The sequence below is a fragment of the Bos javanicus genome, chromosome 17 (genome assembly GCF_032452875.1).
Source record: "Bos javanicus breed banteng chromosome 17, ARS-OSU_banteng_1.0, whole genome shotgun sequence".
In the NCBI taxonomy this organism is placed as follows: Eukaryota; Metazoa; Chordata; class Mammalia; order Artiodactyla; family Bovidae; genus Bos; species Bos javanicus.
The window spans coordinates 71,988,149-72,008,182 of NC_083884.1; the positions used below are offsets into that span (position 1 = coordinate 71,988,149).

General features: G+C 60.7%; 2 protein-coding genes across 3 annotated transcripts in view; one reads left to right on the forward strand and one right to left on the reverse strand.

Annotated features, from left to right (window-relative positions):
- The window catches only part of RSPH14 (radial spoke head 14 homolog), a 52,075-nt gene that overhangs the window by 1,901 nt on the left and 30,140 nt on the right, over positions 1–20,034 (forward strand). Inside the window, exons 2-6 of one of the 2 annotated variants that reach the window (XM_061385566.1) lie at positions 1,353–1,530; positions 2,846–3,089; positions 4,634–4,736; positions 7,310–7,428; positions 16,518–19,778. In XM_061385566.1, coding sequence (XP_061241550.1) covers positions 1,353–1,530; positions 2,846–3,089; positions 4,634–4,736; positions 7,310–7,428; positions 16,518–17,071 — 1,198 coding nt within the window. In that variant the 3' untranslated portion in view covers positions 17,072–19,778. Of the gene's footprint in view, positions 1–1,352; positions 1,531–2,845; positions 3,090–4,633; positions 4,737–7,309; positions 7,429–16,517; positions 19,779–20,034 lie in introns of those variants that run through there. The other variant, XM_061385565.1, reaches the window with a different exon arrangement.
- Positions 12,705–20,034, reverse strand: part of GNAZ (G protein subunit alpha z) — a 30,242-nt gene continuing 22,912 nt past the window's right edge. Inside the window, exon 3 of the mRNA XM_061385569.1 lies at positions 12,705–14,366. Coding sequence (XP_061241553.1) covers positions 14,022–14,366 — 345 coding nt within the window. The 3' untranslated portion in view covers positions 12,705–14,021. The remainder of the gene's footprint in view (positions 14,367–20,034) is intronic.

Sequence of the window (20,034 nt, forward strand, 5' to 3'; positions counted from 1 at the left end):
TAAGAAAAAGGAGATTGGAAAACAGAAAATGGAAGGACAATTTTACAAAAAGACTCTGTAACGGAGCCCTGAGAGATGTGGAGTTCCCAGCTTTGAGAACCTACTTGATTCAGCTCCCTGATTTCACAGGGAAATGAAGGCTTACATGTTCCAAGGATTTGCCTAGGGAGTCAGAACTAGACCTGGAACCCAGATCTCCCAACTCCCAGCCCAGGGCTCTCCACACCAGCTTCATAAAAAAGCTCCGATGCTCTGGGTTAGAGAGTCCTTTGAAAGACAGCAGTAGGGATGATCTCCGTGGCACAATACCGGGTCCACAGCACAGAGATGGAGGCCAATTACCTTCGTGTCAGAGCGAAATGTGCTGGAGGCTGTTGCTTGCTGCCTTGATTAGTGGGTTTCACTGCCAAGGGCCCAGGCCTTGGGGTGAACTTCCCTGAGTTGCTTAGTGCCTCAGTTTACCCCACTGTAAAATGGACTATATACTTCAAGGGGTTTTTGTGAGGATCACATGAGATGGTGGAAGTACTTTGATTACAAAACTTGACTCAAACCCATGAACCATGCACTTCGTCTACACTTACTGAAACCTCCCGGTATATTCCTGGAACTGGCGGGGCTGGGGGTGGGATGGGGGCTGTGCTGTGGAGCAGGGGGATGGAACCAGGCCCGACGTGGGCTCCAGCCTCAGGGAAATCTGCCGGGGAAACAGACGCAAGCAGACAATCAGAAGAGGGACGCGGGCACTGGGGCAACTGAGTCCTAGCATCACTTGCTAATTTGGAGCTGGGGAGACGCTGGGCTTCCCGGAGGAAGAGTACGCCAAGCTGTGTCCCGAAGGACCGAGAGGTGGCTAGTGTCGCAAGCAGCCCAGCTGCAGCAAAGAGTTAGCATCTGGGGGAGTAAGATCCAGCACGGCTGGAGGAAGCCATCACCCAGGGCCAGTGGCAGGCCAGGAGTCTGGACTCTGTCCTGAGACCAGCGGGGAGCCCTGGGAGGGTTTGGTGGAGGTGACGGCTCAGTCTGGCTTGCTTTCAAGAATAACTGTTCCTGCCAGCAGTGCGTTGAGCCCACTGCAGGGTCCGACCTGCGTCCTCACGAGCCAGTCAGCTTGCCGAGGAAGGAGCCGATGCTAGGGCTAAGCAGTCCCGGGATCAGGCCTTTGTGATTCCGGGAAAGCTGCAGAACCTCTATGATGCTTGTCCGTAAAATAAGAGAATGCATCACCTCCCGGGCTTATGCTGAGAATTAAAGGCGTGCCAAGTGCCCAGTACAGAAAAAGGCGCACACAGTCACTTGCCTTCCCTTCTGCATTACGAACAAAGCTGAGCCCGCCTTTGTTCTCCCAACAGTAACCCGGAAAACAGCACCAACCCCACTTTACAGCCAGCCCTGGCCTGGGGCTGTTCGCGCCTGCGCAGTGGGCGGCCGGTGTGCGGAAGGCTGCCCAGCGGACGCCGCCCAGGGTCGCCTGGCAACCGGGTTGCCTGGCAACGGGCGAGTGCTACAGAAACTCACGCGCTGAGGCAGGTGAGCCGGCGGCCGCAGACTGGGGGCCCCGGGGACAGGGGCTCCCCCAGACTCACCCAGGCCCGATCAACAGGGCCCGTGCCCCTTGGAGGGCGGCAGGCGCCCAGCGTTTCCTGCCCGGGGAGCCCCGATCCCAAATAGCCGGGTCCCACCTCCTCTTCCATCCCCACCTCCTCGCCTCCTTCCCTAATTACCTGCTGCCAGGAATCGAGAGTCCAGTTCACCACCTCTCTTAGTGGGGTGGATTCGCACAGGGCTGGGGCTTGTCACTGCCAACGAAACGCAGTCACAACCACCATCCGCATAATAACAATGGCAGCCAAAGTATCTACTCCCTGGTGAGCTATGCTCCATTCTCAGCGAATATGCCAACTCTGGGCGGGGCTGGGGGGCTGGGGGTGGGATATTAGCCTCTCCCTTTCCAGCTGCTTGTTAAGGGCCATCCATTGGCTTGGGTCTGGAGCCCATTTTTAACTACTCAGCCACACTGCTTACAGTTGCTCCAAGTGTGTGCGTAATAAAAAAATAAGTCACACTTTAACCTTGATTCCGTTCTCTGTGGATGTGCTGGAGGCATCCGACTGTGGGTCCCTGATGGGCGAATGTCCCAGACCTGGATTAGGACATTGGCTCCTAGCCTAGCTCATGACCTCCAAGGCTCCTTGTCCTGAAACCTCAATTTCCTCCCGGGTCATAGCACTCCCCGCCTCCTCCTGGGGGAGCTGAGTTGCATATTAGGTATTGCTGGCACAAGATAAGCTCTAAATGGAGCTGTTCGATCACTGTTTGCTTGTTTGGCTTAGTTTGTCTTTTTCCTTTTTTAAATTCATTTTCATTGGAGTACACTCAGTTTACAACGCTGTGTTCGTTTCTGCTGTACAGCAAATGAATCAGTTATACACGTATCCACTTTTTTAGATTCTTTTCTCATATAGGTCATTACAGAGTATTGAGTAAACTTCCCTGTGCCACACAGCGCGACCTTAGTTATCTGTTTTATATACAGTGGTGCGTGTATGTCAGTCCCAATCTCCCAATTTACCCACTGCCTGCCCACCCCCCCCCACCCCCCCCCGCCCTGACCCAGTTGGCTTTTTCCAATGCCTCTGTCCTGAGGCCCAATCTATGTAGTTATCGGCAGAACCCTGAAGTTTGCGGTCTGGGCTGCCACTTACCTTTGCTGTGACCTTGAACAAATTCCTTCACTGCTCCTAGTCTCCGTTTGCTCATCTGTAAAATGGGAGTAAAACAATGCCAGATCACAGTAGCAATGACGATGACGTCTGGGTTCTTTTAACCAGCAGTCTCCTTGCAGCTTCGCTCTGAAAGCTCCAGAGTCTCCCTGAGCAGGCGCGGGACGATGGCGGATGCCAAGATCTCCATGTACCTGCCCCCCAACGTCAACCCTACTCAGGCTGCCATTGCCTACGGCTGCCGCGCGCTGCCCAAGCTGAATGAGGAGCTGCAGTCGGATGACCTGCTGACGAGGCAGAAAGCTCTCATGGCTCTGTGTGACCTCATGCATGACCCCGAGCACGTCTACACAGCCATTAGCATCGGTGAGCGTGTCACAGCCCAAGGGACCACGACTGGGGTCTGGATGGACAGCCACAGAGCGGCTGGAGGCGAGGGGGGGCGTGGGTGGGGGGAGCTGACCTGGCCCCTTCACAGCAGCCCTCCCAACTGGTCAGTTGGTCCTCAGCTGGACGCCCCAGTAGTCAGGCCATCTTGCCAGGACTCAGCCCGGTGGCCACACATTCTCCAAAGAGGCCTGTTTATCTGTCTCATTCAGAAGGTTGTCACAGAAGCTAGGCGCTAGCCCTACTGAAGCCACCCGGAGGTGGCGACCTCTGTCCATTTTCTCCCACATTCCTAATTACTCATATATAGGGGGCTTCCCTGGTGGCTCAGTGGTAAAGAATCCGCCTGCCAGTGCAGGAGATGTGGGTTTGATCCCTGGAGAAGGAAATAGCAACCCACTCCGTGTTCTTGCCTGGGAAATCCCATGGACAGAGGAGCCTGGCAGTCCATGGGGTCGCAAAGAGCTGGACCCCACTTAGTGACGAGACAACAATTAGCCACATAAGAGCTAAGTTGACATGAGTGGCCCAGTCGCAGCTACTCCAGATGAGGTCCACAGTGCGTGATCTGCCGCTTCTCCCACCGGCCTTACTTATCCGAAGGGCTAGTTTAATCCCATGGAGAAGGCAATGGCACCCCACTCCAGCACTCTTGCCTGGAAAATCCCATGGACGGAGGAGCCTGGTGGGCTGCAGCCCATGGGGTCACTAAGAGTCGGACACGACTGAGCGACTTCCCTTTCACTTTTCACTTTCATGCACTGGAGAAGGCAATGGCAACCCACTCCAGTGTTCTTGCCTGGAGAATCCCAGGGACGGGGAGCCTGGTGGGCTGCCGTCTATGGGGTCACAGAGTCGGACACGACTGAAATAACTTAGCAGCAGCAGCAGCAGCAGCAGTTTAATCCCAGAGGTGGCAGCAGTGGTCCCAACCTGGCCTCGGAGGCTGGGTGGAGCTTGGGTAATAAAGGCTGTGACTTAGTGAGCCCGACTCCGGGCCGGAACCACGACGAGCGCGTGCATGCCCGTGTTTATCTCAGTCCTCGTGGCACTGGCCTGGCGAGGGAAGGAGCCTCCTCAACAGAAGAAACGGAGTCTCAGCGAGAAGGACTATGAGGCCAGGGGGTGCCCCACGAAAAGGCAGGGTTTCTAGGTGCTCGAGCTGGCGTGCCACGGCGTAACCCTTTCAAGGGTGCACAACAGCTGGGGACAAGCTGGAATTTGACCTCCAGTCTCTCCAAATAAAAGTGGTTTTTTGAACCCCGGGGAGGACCAGGGTGGCACCAGCAAGAGGCATGCACAGAAATCGGGGGGGGGTGGAGACAGGGTCCCCGGGGTGAGCCTTTCTGGCACCCAGAGGCCCCAGCAGTGACTCTGAAGCACTCGGTCGCCCACCCGGCGTCCCCGCACCCGCAAACAGCAGAGCCCTGGTGCTCTTGACCCCGACATCGGCGCGCCCATCGACTTCTGGGTCGGCTGGTGTCTGAGCCTGGAGGACATTCGTTGGTCCCTCTGCCCTGCAGGCTGCCTGGAGAGCCTGAAAGCCTTGCTGAAGGACACCAACGACCTCGTACGCATCAAGACCACCGAGGTGCTGTGCATCATGGCCACCCACAACGTGGGCAGGTGAGCCTCGTGCCCTGGGTCCCTGCCTGCGCTGAACCTGCCGCCCTCCCGGATCCACACGAGGGGAATACATGAGTGTGGGGGCCTGGTCCCCGGTCACCGTGGGGAGTTACAGCTTACGGAGCTGACTTACCGTCGGGGAGACTCGGGGTGGGCACCCAGGCGCTGAGAGAAGAGGCCTAGACACCTCACTCGGGGTGCAGAGAAGGGTCTGGCCACGTGGGGGACCCCCGTGATCTCCTTCTCCCGGAACGAGGCTGACCTCAGGCCGAGCACAGCTGGGCACTTCCTGTGTGCCGACCTGGGCCAGGCCTCACACCGAGCTCTCTCTTAGGCCCAACCGCAGCCTGGAGACCCTCACCAGGCATGACCGGGCCTGCAGTTAGGCGGCTAATCAAATAGAATGGCTAAAAAGCCAGAAGCGGGAGAAAAGCCGGGAAAGAGGGACTTCCCTGGTGGCCCAGCATTTCAGCCTTCACCTTCCAGCGCGGTGGGCACAGGGTTAGTCCCTGTTCGGGCGGCTGAGACCACACATGCCTGGTGTCCAAAACACCGAGACATAAAGCACAAGTCAGATCGTAACAAATCCAACCAAGATTTAAAAAATGGTCCACATTAAAAAAAAAAAAAAGCCAGGACAGAAACCGTACATTCCCTCTCAACGCTCGGCCTTTGTGTAGAAACCGCACATTCCCTTTCAACGCTCGGCCTTTGCGTTTGCCGCCGTGTGACTTGGGGGACCTCGGTTCCCTGCAGCAGCAGTGCTGTGCGTGCACTCCACTGTGTCTGACTCTCGCGACCCCGTGGACGGCAGCGCACCAGGCTCCTCTGCCCGTGGGATTTCCCAGGCAAGAACACCGGGGTGGGTTGCCATTCCCCCAAGGGGTCTTCCTGACCCAGGGATCAAACCTGCGTCTCCTGCGTCTCCTGGCAGGCGGGGTCTTTACTGCTGAGCCACCTGGGAAGCCCGACCACCACAGATCAAGCCTGTGCCCTCAGCAGTGAAAGCTCGGAGTCCCGACCACTGAACCATCAGGGGGTTCCCCAAACAGTTCATCTTAAGCCCAAACCCCTGAACGATTAGGCAGCCGCCAGTCCCTGTGCCCAGCAGACCATGTTTCCCGTCATCTTTTCTGCTTAAACCACGCCTGTACCATCATGAATCAGTAGCTTCACTTCTTTAAAGTTAACCAAGAACTAAGACATTAATGAAGTAATCTGCAGGCCAGACCCTTCTAGAATCTTTACAGTCATCTCCCTACTGTTTCAGACATTCATTTTTAAGTATTTCCAAAGCATTCAACTTTGTTTTCACGAGGAAGTTTAAAAAAAAAAGAAACCCAGAAACTAACAACTCTTCTGTCATCGAATTGGCTCACATGCATGCTGAGTCGCTTCAGTCGTGTCTGACTCTTTGCGACCCCATGGACTGTAGCCCAGAGGCTCCTCTGTCCTTGGGGATTCTCCAGGCAAGACTCCTGGAGTGGGATACCATGCCCTCCTCCAGAGCAGAGCAATCTCCCCATCTTCCCCACCCAGGGATCGAACCCGAGCCTCCTCTGACTCCTGCATTGCATGTGGGTTCTTTTCCGCTGAGCCGCCGGTAAAGCCCTTCAATGGGCTTACCTGATAGTTAATGAACGTATGTCATTATAATGACAAGCACAACAGGCTTATGTGGGTTTTGAGGGACGGGCCTGCCCTGGACGGAGGACAGGTGTGTGTCCGGCAGGTGGAGAGAGGCTCAGTTAGCCCAGCCCAGTGCTCAGGGAGGTTGGCCTCTGGCTTCTGTCGCCCGGAGTCCTCCACCACCACTCAGGTACACCGGATTCCAGGGCCACTGCAGCCTCTGCCTTCTCCTCAGAGGCTGCAGGGATGCAGTCTGTCCCAGCCGGCCCAGGCTCAGGCTCCAGGGAGGCGGGGGGGGGGTGGTGCGGACCCCCTGCCTCTAGGTTCTTACTGGGTCCTCTCCAGGCACAGCCTTCAGTTCAGTTCAGCTCAGTCACTCAGTCGTGTCCGACTCTGCGACCCCGTGGACTGCAGCATGCCAGGCCTCCCTGTCCATCACCAGCTCCTGGAGTTTGCTCAAACTCATGTCCATTGAGTCCATGATGCCATCCAACCATCTCATCCTCTGTCGTCCCATTCTTCTGCCTTCAACCTTGCCCAGCTTCAGGGTCTTTTCCAATGAGTCAGCTCTTTACATCAGGTGGCCAAAGTATTGGAGTTTCAGCTTTAGCATCAGTCCTTCCAATGAACACCCAGGACTGATCTCCTTTAGGATGGACTGGTTGGATCTCCTTGTAGTCCATGGGACTCTCAAGAGTCTTCTCCAACACCACAGTGCAGAAGCATCAATTCTTTGGTGCTCAGCTTTCTTTATAGTCCAACGCTCAGATCCATACATGACCACTGGAAAAACCATAGCCTTGACTTAGACGGACCTTTGTTGGAAAAGTAATGTCTCTGCTTTTTAACATGCTGTCTAGGTTGGTCATAACCTTCCTTCCAAGGAGAAAGCGTCTTTTAATTTCATCCCTTGGCCGTGTCTAAATCTGACTTTTCTTCCCCAGAGAGGGCTTTCTGGAGCACAATGTCATCCAAGCCCTGTCCTTCCTGCTGAGCGACGCGCAGCCAGCCTGCCGGGAGAACCTCTACATGGCTTTCAAGCACCTGGCCCAGCTGCCTGCAGGTAAGCCCGCCATGGGCGCGGGCGGCCCGGGGGCGCTTCTCCCGACAGGCACCTGCTGTGCTGATCACAGCTTAGAGCACGTCATGCTTTTACTGAGACACAACATACCTGTTAAATGGGACTTCCCTGGTGGCTCAGACGGTAAAGCATCTGCCTACAGTGTGGGAGACCCGGGTTCGATCCCTGGGTCGGGAAGATCCTCTGGAGAAGGAAATGGCAACCCACTCCAGTACTTTTGCCTGGAAAGTCCCATGGACGGAGGAGCCTGGTGGGCTACAGTCTGTGGGGTTGCGAAGAGTCGGACATGACTGAGGGACTTCACGTTCACTTTTCACCTTCATGCCTGTTAAAAAGGCCCACGTTGTACATGAACGCTTGATTAACTTGTACCAAGTGAGCCTGCCACTTCTGGGCACCGCTGCTACCCAGATCAAGACACGTGCCAAGGGTCTACTCCCAGAAGTCACCGCCCCTCACCCAAAGGTCGACACTTCAATCTGTCTCTAGTTCAGAGGCCGTAGGTTGATCTGTGCTACTTTAAACTTTGCATGGGGCTTCCCTGGTGGCTCGGACAGGAAAGGATCTGCCTGCAATGCAGGAGACCCAGGTTCGATCCCTGGGTCGGGAAGATCCTCTGGAGGGGGAATGGCCACCCACGCCAGCATTCTGGCCTGGAGCAGGTGGACACAGTCTGCAGGATTCTGTCTCTGGCTTCTGTGTCTCTGTTGTGCGGTCGTGTGTGGCTGGTTTTTGCCCGTTTGCGGTGCAGTGTGGTATGCACACTATATGAGTGTTATTTGTCCCTTCTGTTGCCCGCGTGGGTTTTCGTTGAGAACGTATGAATTGTTTCTGGTGTGTGGCAGCCGAGAATACCGCGGCCGCTAACAGTCTTACCTGTCTTTGGACGGACACGCGTATGCGTTTCTTTTGGGATCCTCCTTGCAGAGAACCGCTGAGCGCAGGACAACTGACGTCCAGCTTTAGAAGGTCGTAGGAGTGATGTCCTAAACGAGTTTCGCCAACATGCGCCCCCACCAGTCGTGCGAGGGAGCCCCGGGCGGCCCGTGCCGTGCCCACACGGGCTCTTTGAGCTGAGCTGGCGGGTGCGTGGCTGTGTCTCACTTTGGTTTTTGCTTGTTTCTCCCTGGCGATGAGAGCCCCGTAAACACCCTCTTCTGAGAAGCACCAGAGTGCGTTTTTAAGGACGGAAGATCCCACCCCTGGGTCACCATCCCTCCAGCTGACCACTTCCGCTAATCCAATGCGAGTCCAGGGTCACGACCACCCGCTGACCGCGACTGGAGGGTGGGGATTCGCGTCAGAGCTGACACTCGACCCGGCACGTGACGCAGTGAGCATTTGTAAATGAGGGGCTCGTTCCGAGAGGCAGGAGGCCAGGCCTTGGAGGGAGGGCCTTAAGCCTGACCCAGGCCTTAAGATGTCAGGCACCAGGAGTCAGACAGGCCAGGTCCGTCTGCTCTCCCCTGGAGCCCCGCGTGCCCCGGGACAGGCTGTCTCCTCGTGGGGAAGGGAGGCTGATGGGACCTGTCCCCACCTCGGACGCCCGCATTGAGGACCAGGTGGGGCCCTCCCTGAACCCCGGCCCAGAGACAAATGGCCAAGGGAACCAGTCAGTACAGAGGGGCCGGCTGAACAGAGCGGAGCCCCGGGGCTTCAACTGCGGCCGGCGGGGACCACGCCCTCCTGCAGCTGGGCTGGGCTGGGCACGCCAGGCCGGAGGGCACAACCCCGGGGGTCTTTTTAAAAAGTCCGCTCTGGGACGTCCCTGGGGGTCCAGTGGTTAAGAACCTGCCGTGCAATCCGGGGGACTTTTGTTTCCATGCCTGGTTGGGGAGTTAAGATCACACGTGCCGTGGAGCAGTGAAGCCCACGCGTGTAACTAGAGTCTGTGCGCCACACCTACCACCCAACGTGGCGGAATAAACACACAAGTCAAAGACTACCCTGCCCCCGACCCCGGCCCACGTCTTCCTGAAACACCCCTTGGCTAGCTTCTCCTAGGCGACCATGCTCGAGGGCCTCTGGGAGATCGGGGCGTCTCCAGGAGTAACCAGTTCTGGGGCCGAGCTTCACCTTTGCTCTCTGCGCCGGGGCACCCCTGCTCGGGGTGTGGAGACAGGGGATTTGCCGTTCTCACCCGGGACTCTTAAAATTACTGTGACCTCTGTGAGCATTTGGGGGAACAGAGAGGCGATGATAACGAACATCAGGAACCACCACCAGCTTCGCTGAATCTTAACATCCAACTGCCCTTCACATTTGCTTGAGATTTCTGCTGAAAAAGTACAGTACCCTGTGAACCGCAACACCGCCCCCACCCAGCATCACCCTCCTTTCCGCCCTCCCCGGAGCCACCGAGGGTGGGCTACTACACCCGAAACACACGTCTCTGCGTATTACCACGGTCGTAATTATATACATTGGGCTTCCCTCGCGGCTCAGCTGGTAAAGAATCCACCTGCAATGTGGGAGACCTGGGTTCGATCCCTGGGTTGGGGAAGGAAACGGCTACCCACTCTAGCATTCTGGCCTGGAGAATTCCATGAACTGTACAAGGGTCGCAAAGAGTCGGACACGACTGAGCGACTTTCACTATCATGAATTATATATAGATCTTGCCTCACCTGATTTAAAAGCTGTATATAGGTGGATCTTGCTGTACGTGTCTGCCTGGTACTTTCTACACCGAATGCCGATGGTCATGTATCGATGTGGGATGTATCGATGTGTGTCACGGGCTCTATTTCCTGATTGTAACCTCCGCCTGCCCATCCCGTGTTGGAACCTACAGTTACATTCAGTAAACTCACCCCAGCCTGGCTGACTTGCGTGTGCTGGTTTCCCCTGGGGATGGTGTCTTGGGGCTGCAGATCCGGTCGCTTCTCAGCGTTCCTGTCCCAGCCGGGAGGGCTGGGCGTGCCCCCTTATTGCAGGGTGCTGGCTGCATAGCCTTAGCCATCACTGACTGTGGCTCTGCAGAGGTCCCCAGGCTGGCAGAGGGGCGTCTTCTCTCCAGCCAGAGCCTCTCGGGAGCCCGAGTCCATCTGTCGACTTGTTTGCTCCGTGTCTCATCGATTCCAGGGAGTGTTTCATTTCTCCCAGATTCTACCCTCAGCTGGCCACACACAGTGCAAACACCATGTTCTAGGCAGTCTGATAGATTTCCACTGTTTGTTCATTTGAATAAAGTCACTTTTTATTTAATAAAACAGCAGTTTTTCATTTGAATGGTAGTGAGCTTCCATCAATCTTTTCCTTTGTGGCTTTTGATGGGGGGTGCCATTTAAGACTTTGGCGCTAAGAGCTCATGGAGGCATTCTGTCACATTTTTTTCTAAAAGTTGAGAAAGAGTTTTGCTTTTCACACTCAGCTTGAGAAGGGACCCGTGGTGGATTTCTGTTCTGAAGCCAAAAGTCCCTTACCAGCCCAACACTGTCTTCCTACCTTCAATAAGCAAGCGCTGTATGGCCTCCTGCAAATTTTTCTGAAATTCACAGGGGCTAGGCTCTCCCGGAGAGCAGGGAGGCCAGAGTTTCACCCTTTATCTCAGGATTTCCTGGGCTCTGCTCAGCCTCTGTGACCAGCCCAGAGGGAGGCCTGGGACACTCTGGGGAGGGTCGGCAGCAGGCGGTGCGCAGCTTGGACGGAGAGGTGGGGAGGGACACGGCGCGTGGCGGGCGCCCCCGGAGGACCTTCTGGGGGCCCTGAGCGCCGGCCTGGGGGGCCGTGTCCCGGGCGTGTCCTCGCTGGGGCCAGTGTTGGGAGGGTTTGAGTGGGCCAGGGCAGCTGTTTCTGGTACCCCTCCCCGCAGTGGCCGGCAGGGGGCGCCGCAGGACCGGCCACCGCAGCGCGGGCGGCTCCGCTTCGCGGGGCCCCGAGTGACCAGCGGCCGCCCCCCGTGCGGACACAGCCCGGGAAGCGCTCTCGCCACCCCCCTCCCCGGCCCTCTCCTCTGGCGGCAGGGGCGGGGGGCGGGCTTTCCTGGAGTCCGTCCTTGGGGCCAGACAGCGATGGGGGGCTGCATCCAGGGGAGCGCGGGGGTGGGGTTTGCGGGCGTCCTCAGCCGGACAGCCCGGGGGCAGCACACGCCCCCGGCCCCCCGGACTCAGCCGCGGCCCCAGGGGACCCTCTCCCCGCTCAGGGCCGCCCTCCTTCAGCTCAGCCCCCTGTCCCAGCTCCCGCACTGCTAAGCGTGGGCCTCTCTGCACCGCAGCTCGTGCCTTCCCGGAAGGAGGCGGCTCCATCCTCGCAAACGCCGCAGCCCTGTCTGCCCGGCGGAGGGGACTTCCGAGGCCCCGGGGGTGGGTCTTGGGCCCCCTCAGCAGAGGGATCAGTTGGTCAGAGGAGGAACTGAGCAAATAAAAGGTGGAGGTGGGGAGGCCAGGGGGCTGTCCCAGGGAATCCTGTCTCTGCCTTGAACGCATCAGGGCAGGAGGCAGACGCCTTGTTTCCCTCCAGCTGTGTGCTTTTAGTTAAAGACGCTCGCGGTGAGCTTACCTCCTATCCCAGCTGGCATGAAAGCACAGAATAAGCCTGCAGAGCGGGTTCCGCTGCTTGGGGATGAGCAGGGGCCCTGCGCCACTGTGTCTGCGTACCTCCCTCGGGGCTTTGGCTGGGTCCTGGGTTTGAGATGGTGCTCTGGGGTGGCTCCGTGCACCCCTCCCCCCGGGCTCCTGCCGCAGCCGTTCGGGGGCAAAGCTGAGCAAAGACCCAGGCCTTGGGAAGCACTGGCCCTCGGCCCCCTCTCTGCCCACCCTGGAGAGGATGGCTCCGCCGCCCCCGCCCCCGCCCCCGCCCCCGACCTTGGGCACGTTCCCGTCCTCTGTCAAATGGGTCGCCACTGACACCCTGAGCACCCCGCCCAGTGAGGATGAACTTCCCTGAGGAGCGTTTCCCACCCTCGGCGACGCTGCTCCCCACCCTGGCGAGGCAGCCGGCGCTGGGCCGGGGACCCTGCTCCGTACGCCAGCCTGCCCTGCAGGGATGACTCTGACCCTGGACACGGTGTCTTTGGGGCAGAGGGGGTCCAGGTGACTGAGCAGCTTGGGCTGGAGCCCCCACTGTCTCCAACTGCAGCACCTCAGGACACACAGGCGGGCGGGCCCCCGCCTCCGTTGGGCTTGTTGGTTCTTGACGTTCATCTCCAGACGGTTTTTCTAAAGGCGTGCAGGGAGTGGGCAGAGAAGAGGGACCTGGGCATGGCCACCGTCCCCCCGACCCCACGCCGCACACAGAGCACTCGGGGACGAGGCCTGGCTCATTCAGGGAATTTTATTTTCATAAAGGAGACGATCTCGGACTTTCGCGCTATCCCCCGGCTCCTTGCGCCCCCTTCGACAGTCCTCGGCTGTGACTCTGGGCACTGACCTCGGGCTCGGGGTCCCGAACAAGGGCCCAGAGGGGTTCCGCCCGGCGAGGGCTCTGCGGGCAGCCCTCGGCCGGGGCCGTCCACGTGGCGGGGGGTAGCCCCGCGGGCAGGAAGGGCCCCCCTCAGGCGGCCGAGCCTTCACAGGAGGCCGGCTGCCCCTCGGGCCTCCCGTCCCTTCACACGCGGAGACGCCACAGGTCATTCCCGTTTTAAACACCGAGACGCCAAGCTACTGCTCGTCCGCTCCCGCGGTGAAGGGCCTTCTGTGAACACAGCACGTTTATTTTCTGAAAGAAAAACGAAGCGGAGGCCGCACCAGGGACAGGGGACGCTGCACGGGCGTATGTACAACGCGGCCCCGAGGCTACCGCCGGGCAGACGGATAGATGCGTCCGGTGACGACTTTGACACTCAGCAAGCCAAGACACGAGAAGGGCCACCCGGAGTGGGGGAGAGAAAAAATAGGTTTTGAAAATCTGCGTTTAAAAAAGAATACTCAACTGCATTGGAAATTTTCTGTATCTCTGCGAAACACCACGAGATTTGGCCCAAAAAAAAAAAAAAAGGATATCAGAGGAGAAAAACCAGGGTTTGGTTTTATAAAACGTCCAACTCGTAGGAGAAAAGCGGGAACCCAGCGGGCCGCGCCACGCGGGTCACCGTGTGGCTTTGCTGCATGGTCCCCAAGCGCGTTAAAAAGGGCGGTGAGTGGCCGGAGGGCTAGTCAGTGCTGTGGCCGGCCTGGTGCCCCGTGCCCACGTGGGCGGCACGGCCCCGGCTCTGGGTCTCCTCCCGGGGAGTTGGCCGCCCGGCCCTGTGGTCCCCCGGCACGGAGCGGGGCCGTGTCAGGAAGGCAGAGTGACGTGGCGGGAGGGTCTGGGGGTTGGGGGTGCGGACTTGGCGACAGCTCCTCAAGCCTTCATGGGACCTCGGCCAGGCGAGGGGCCTGCCCGTCTGCAGAGAGAGAGAGTGTGTGTGTATGCGTGTGTGTGCACGCGCGCAAGTGTGTCTACCTACCTAGCAACCTATCCGTATATAGTCGTGTTTGCAGAGACGAAGGCGCCGGCGCGGGGGCTGGGGGCACGCTCCAGCGCCCACCCCCGTCTTCCGCCCCGGGCTGGTCCTCCGCCTCGCCGCGGCCCCGCCGGCCCCCACCCCCGTCTTCCGCCCCGGGCTGGTCCCCGCCTCGCCGCGGCGCCGGCCCTCAGCAGAGGCCGATGTACTTGAGGTTGTTCTGGATGATGACGTCGGTCACGGCGTCGAACACGAACTGGATGTTGCCGGTGTCGGTGGCGCAGGTGAAGTGCGAGTAGATCTCCTTGGTCTCCTTGTTGCGGTTCAGGTCCTCGAACTGCCGCTGGATGTAGACGGCGGCCTCCTCGTAGGTGTTCTGGCCGCTGTACTCGGGGAAGCACACGGTCAGCGGGATGCGGCGGATCTTCTGTGCCAGCAGGTCCTTCTTGTTCAGGAAGAGGATGAGGGACGTGCTGACGAACCAGTTGTTGTTGCAGATGGAGTCGAAGAGGCGCAGGCTCTCGGCCATCCGGCTCTGGGGGGAGGGGGTGGGGGGCGGTCAGCAGAGCCGGGCCCCAGCAGGCCCCACGCCCGCACAGCCCCCCGGGGGGTCACTGACCGCGCGCCTTCGGGGCTGCCGGCCGGGGACCCGCCCCCACAGGCCAGGCCCTGCCTCCCATGCAGGACCGTCCTCGCCACACCCCTCTGCAGGGAGCTCGTGGTCAGCCCCGCCTGCTGGGGGTGGGCCAGCCAGGAGCCTCCATCCTGCCAGGTGTCAGGCTTCACGGGAGTCTGTGACATGTGGGTCCTCTGTTCCTAAAAGGCTCCAGGGCGGAGCTGGGCCAGCCCAGCCCCTGCTGGCTGCGTGCTCACCGGGTGCCACACACAGGAGCCCTCCGCCGCCCCCAGGAGGTGAGGACGGCCCCCCGGAGGCCCCGTGACTGCAGTGTGGCCCCGGGGGCCCCTTCCACCTCCCCAAGAGGACCAAGGATATGCTGCAGCCTGCGGGCTCTCGAGGAGCCCAGGGCCCTCACCTGCTCCTCCCCACCCCCCACGACTGATCACCTTGCTTCTAAAGGGACGCCTGCGGGTGGTGAGCTGCCCTGTGTTTTAAGGTGAATAAGATGAGTGTCCGGAAGGCAGGGCCAGCCTAGAGCTGAGCCATTAGATGAAGGACTGTTCTGAGCACGCACAATGAACAGGGACGCTCTGCTGACCACCCTTGACCTTATCATCCCATCCTGCAGACGAAGAAACCAAGGCAGAGAAATGTGCTCCAAGTCCCCAGGCCAGGAGCTCGAGGCTCGCTGACCCTCCGGGGCAGACGCGCAGAGCTGCTGGCCCCAGGGTGGGGTGCCCAGGGGCGCCCATGAAGCCCTCCCTCATCTCCCAGAGGCCTGGCCCTCTCAGACGAACAGGGTCTGATGGCATCAGTGCTGACAAGGCATCCCTCCCCACCGCCCCCTCACCACAGAGACACGGACTCCAGGCCCTGCGATCCACCTGGGAGGCTGGTCTTTCAAACCCTTCCTGTGCTTTCGTTAGAAAGAGCCTGGTCTCAGGTCTTGGGGACGGTGTGTGTTTGGGGGGTGATCATGTGTGTGTGTTGGGGGATGATCGTGTGTGTTGGGGGGTGATTGTGTGTGTGTGTATTTGGGGGGTGACCATGTGTGTGTGTTGGGGGTGATCATGTGTGTTGGGGGGTGATCGTGTGTGTTGGGGGATGATTGTGTGTGTTGGGGGGTGATCGTGTGTGTTGGGGGGTGATCGTGTGTGTGTGTGTGTTTGGGGGGTGATCATATGTGTGTGTTGGGGGTGATCGTGTGCGTTGGGGGATGATCGTGTGCGTTGGGGGGTGATCGTGTGCGTTGGGGGATGATCGTGTGCGTTGGGGGGTGATCGTGTGCGTTGGGGGGTGATCGTGTGTGTTGGGGGGTGATTGCGTGTGTGTGTGTTTGGGGGGTGATCATGTGTGTGTGTTGGGGGTGATCATGTGTGTTGGGGGTGATCGTGTGTGTTGGGGGTGATCGTGTGTGTTGGGGGATGATCGTGTGCGTTGGGGGGTGATTGTGTGTGTTTGGGGGGTGATCACGTGTGTGTGTTGGGGGTGATCATGTGTGTTGGGGAGTGATCGTGTGTGTGTGTTGGGGGGGTGATCATGTGTGTGTGTGTTGGGGGGGTGATCATGTGTGTGTTTTGGGGGTGATCATGTGTGTTGGGGGGTGATCGTGTGTGTTGGGGGTGACTGTGTGCGTGTGTTTGGGGGGTGATCATGTGTGTGTGTTGGGGGATGATCATGTGTGTTGGGGGATGATGGTGTGTGTTGCGGGGTGATTGTGTGTGTTGGGGGATGATCGTGTGTGTTGGGGGGTGATCATGTATGTTGGGGGATGATCGTGTGTGTTGGGGGGTGATTGTGTGTTTGGGGGGTGATCATGTGTGTTGGGGGTGACTGTGTGTGTGTGTGTTTGGGGGGTGATCATGTGTGTGTGTTGGGGGATGATCATGTGTGTTGGGGGATAATCATGTGTGTTGGGGGATGATGGTGTGTGTTGCGGGGTGATTGTGTGTGTTGGGGGATGATCGTATGTGTTGGGGGGTGATCATGTGTGTTGGGGGGTGATCGTGTGTGTTGGGGGAGTGACCGTGTGTATGTGTGTGTGTTGGGGGGGCGATCCTTCTGCAGACAGAAGCAGGATGCCGGCCCCCAGCGTGTCTGAGAGCAGGATGGAGTCCCCCTCGCCGAGGCTGGTGGTCCAGGAAACCACCTGCCACTGGGTGGCAACGAGCGCTAATGGACTCCTGGAAGCCACGTGGAAAGGACCAGCGGCGGAGCTGTCTGTCATTTCGCCGGAACGATGTCTTAATCAGGGTGCTCCCGACCCCAGATCTCACACGTACGATAAACAACAGATGTGGCCAGAGGCACGTATTCACCAAGCACTGAGCGCACACTCGCTGAGCAGGTCTCTGGTTTCGGGCAGGTGCCGAAGCCCAGAGACCGGAGGCCGAGTGGCCGGGGGGGCCCTGTGTGTGGCGGGGCTCCAGGGTGGGCGGGCCAATGCTGGGCAGGGGCAGCAGCTGTTCGGATATCCAGGCATCTGGGCCCTGCTGGGTCACCGGTGTGGGCAGACAGGCAGCTCCTGCGTCCAGCTCACCTGCCGAGGGGTCACTCGGGACTCTGCTGGTCTGCCCTGCAATGCTGGGGGGTGGGACCCCATTGGCACCAGTGCAGTCTGACCAGCCCCTGGGCAGGAGGGAACGGGGGCCCGCCCACCCGCACAGGGAGAGTACCTCCCTGATCAGCTCACGGTGTCTCTGGCCTCTGGGGGGCGGGGGGGGCATGGAGGAGGACCAGGGCATGCGGGCCACTGGCCACCTGTCCATGGGGGCCCCAGCACCTCCTCCCACCCCTACAGCCCCTCCAGGGGCCCCTAGAAACCCCGGCCCGTCAGCATCTCCGCACCCTCTGCCACTTGAGCTGGCTTCCCTCACGCCTCCTCAGCCTCCCCGGGCAGCCGGCACCCCACTCTGCCAGCCTCCAGCTGTGCTTTGGGCCTGCCGCACCCCTGGGAAAGGGGGCTCTGTTGGCCGCCCTCCTCCAGAGGTTGGGGGCGGAACGGGACCCCTATGGGAAGCTGAGAGGCCCCGCGCCAGGCACCAGGGCCAGCAGCAGCCATCATGCGCTGACTTGGAGACCAAGGCCAGACGTCCTGGGACGGGGGGCCCTGGTGGCCAGGATGGGGCGGCGGGCAGGCCAAGCAGGGCGGAGGCCCCAGGTAGCGGGGTGCGGCCTGGCACTCACTCAGCTCCTTGGGGCCCAGCACAAGGTCCTGACCCAGAAGGGCCCCAGTCTGCCTGCTGCAGGACCAGCCTGGGGTGTTTGTTCTTGGGAGCCGTGAACCCGGCTTTTCACGCAGGGAGGCTGGGCTGCAGGCATGAATGAGCTCCATTCACCACAGTGCCAGGCTCTGAGGGCGCCGAGGGCGGGGGCCGTCAGTGGGGATGCCTGGCGGCACCCGGCTCAGTGGGCCGAGTGGGCAGGGTCCATCCGGGGCTGGACGTCGAGGTGGCACCGGCCGTCCACGGGATGTGAGGGCGCTGCTGGCCGCAGGCCCGTCGGGGGGGCCCATGCTCAGCGTGGCACTGACCGCCCCCTCCTCCATGGCCTGCAAGGAGCTGAGGCCCAGACAGCCCTGTGCCCTGGGTGGGAGGAGCCCCCCGGGACCTCCCTGGCCCACCCTGAGCCCTGCTGCACGGGTCTCCTCCGCTGAGGACAGGGCAAGTGGACCCCAGCCTCACACCCCATCTGTCCCGAGGTGCTGGCAGGGGCGCCGGCGGGGGGGACCCGTGTAAGCTGCACCTGCAGCTGCAGAGACAGGCTTGTCACCCAAGAGGGGGCTGCAGCCTGTGGCTGAGTGGGCTGTGTCGTCTCCATGCAAAGCTGCAGAAAAGTCTAGCAAGCCTGGGGTGCCGGGGGGCCCTGCTGGGAGGCTGTGGGTTGGGGGGGGCAGGCAGAGGCTGCACTTGGGGCGCCCCTGGCCCTGGGCTCCACAGGAAAGGGACCGGGCCCAGATCACAGGCTGCCTGGCGGCTTGAAGCCCTGGGTTCCCCCCGACCCATTCCTGCCCCCACCCCCCACATCCACTAAAGGTCCTCAGCCTCTGCTGTGCGCTTCCCTTTGGGATCTAGTTGTCGTGAGTCAGAGGCGGGGTGTGCTCAGAGGTGCAGGGCCCGCTTGTGGCTATAGCCCTCAGGCTGAGGGGCGCAGGCGGGAGGGCCCCCTGGGGACAGGGAGGAGGCGGCCAGAGGCAGAGGCTGGAGGCCTGGGGCAGCGACTCAGACCTCCACTCCCGGGGATCGCGCCCCTCGTGGATGAGTCCGTGGGAGGGCAGGGCCCGTGAGCCTGGCTCACCCCGGCAAGCATGCAGTCACTACCGCCCTGTGCAGACGGGTAGGGGGGCAGGCATGGTCCTGGTCGGCCTGCCCACAGGGGGCCTGGGAACGCCTGTGGCCCCTCGGGCCCTTCCCACCGCCAAGTCTCTGCCATTAGGGCGACTGAGCGCGGTCCTGCCGTTTCCACGGCAACTGGGGAGGCAGCTCCACCCTCAGCCTTGCACAGCGTCGCAGACCCAGACCCTCAGGCTGGACCAGGCGGCCCTCTGGGAGGGGCACGGAGGACCGGGCTGGCTGGTGGCCAGGCAACACTGTCCACCGCCGTCTACTTGCTGGCAGCCAGGGAGCGCACCTCGGGGTTCAGGAGACCTCACGGCCCCCCGGGGCATGGGGCAGGGAAGGGGGCAGTCCTTCTGGGGACCTGCTGCTGGTGGGCGGGGGACGGGGCGGTTACCGCAGGGCGCCCTGTGGCTGGGCCTCGCTCTTCCCCGCGGCCCCCATTTACACCATGTGGGGGCTGGGCTGAGGGCCCCTCTGCCCCAGGGAGAGCCTCTGACAGCCGGAGCCACCTGCGGTCCCCGCCGGCCCCCACCCTAAACCCTGCTCCGGGTGCCTGGGGAAAAGAGCTGGACGACTGGGTTGCGTCCAGGCTGATCGAGTCAGTGCTGCCCACGTGTTCCTCCCGCAGGGCTGGGCGCCGGCTGCCCCGGACCCAGGACTGGGTTAGCGAGGCTGATGGGCGCAGGAGCCCCACAATGCCCGGGGCTGGTCTGCGGGGATGGCTGGAAGCCACGGTCGGCGCGGGGGCAGCGGGGCAAGCGGGCCACCCGCTGCTTCTCCTTCTGTCCGAATCCGCGAGCCCTCGAGGTGCCCTGGCCCTCGACCCCTTGGGCTCCCAGGGCCGAGACGGCACGGTCCTGCCCGGGGTCGGTGCTATGGCCCCAGGATCCAACTCCATGACTCCGTGTGCCCTCCGCCAGGGCCCTGACCCTCCCCCAGCACCTGCCGCCCCCTGCAGACAGGCAGCCCCAGGTCCGGGTCAGGGGTCAGGGGTCAGGGGTCAGAGTGGGGGTCAGTGAGCAGCACTAGGATCAGCACTCAGGGGGGGATGTGCGTCTCTCACCCGCACCTCCCGGGTACTCACGGCCCTCGGACTCCACGCCCAGGGACCAGAAGCCGGCTCAGCAAAGGGCCCAGCCTGCCCCCACCCCAGGGGGTGGCTCCCTGCATCCCCGGCAGGCGGGGGTAGGCAGGGCGGGGATGCTGGGTCCCACAGGCCTGGGGCCATCGACAGATGGGGCTTCGCG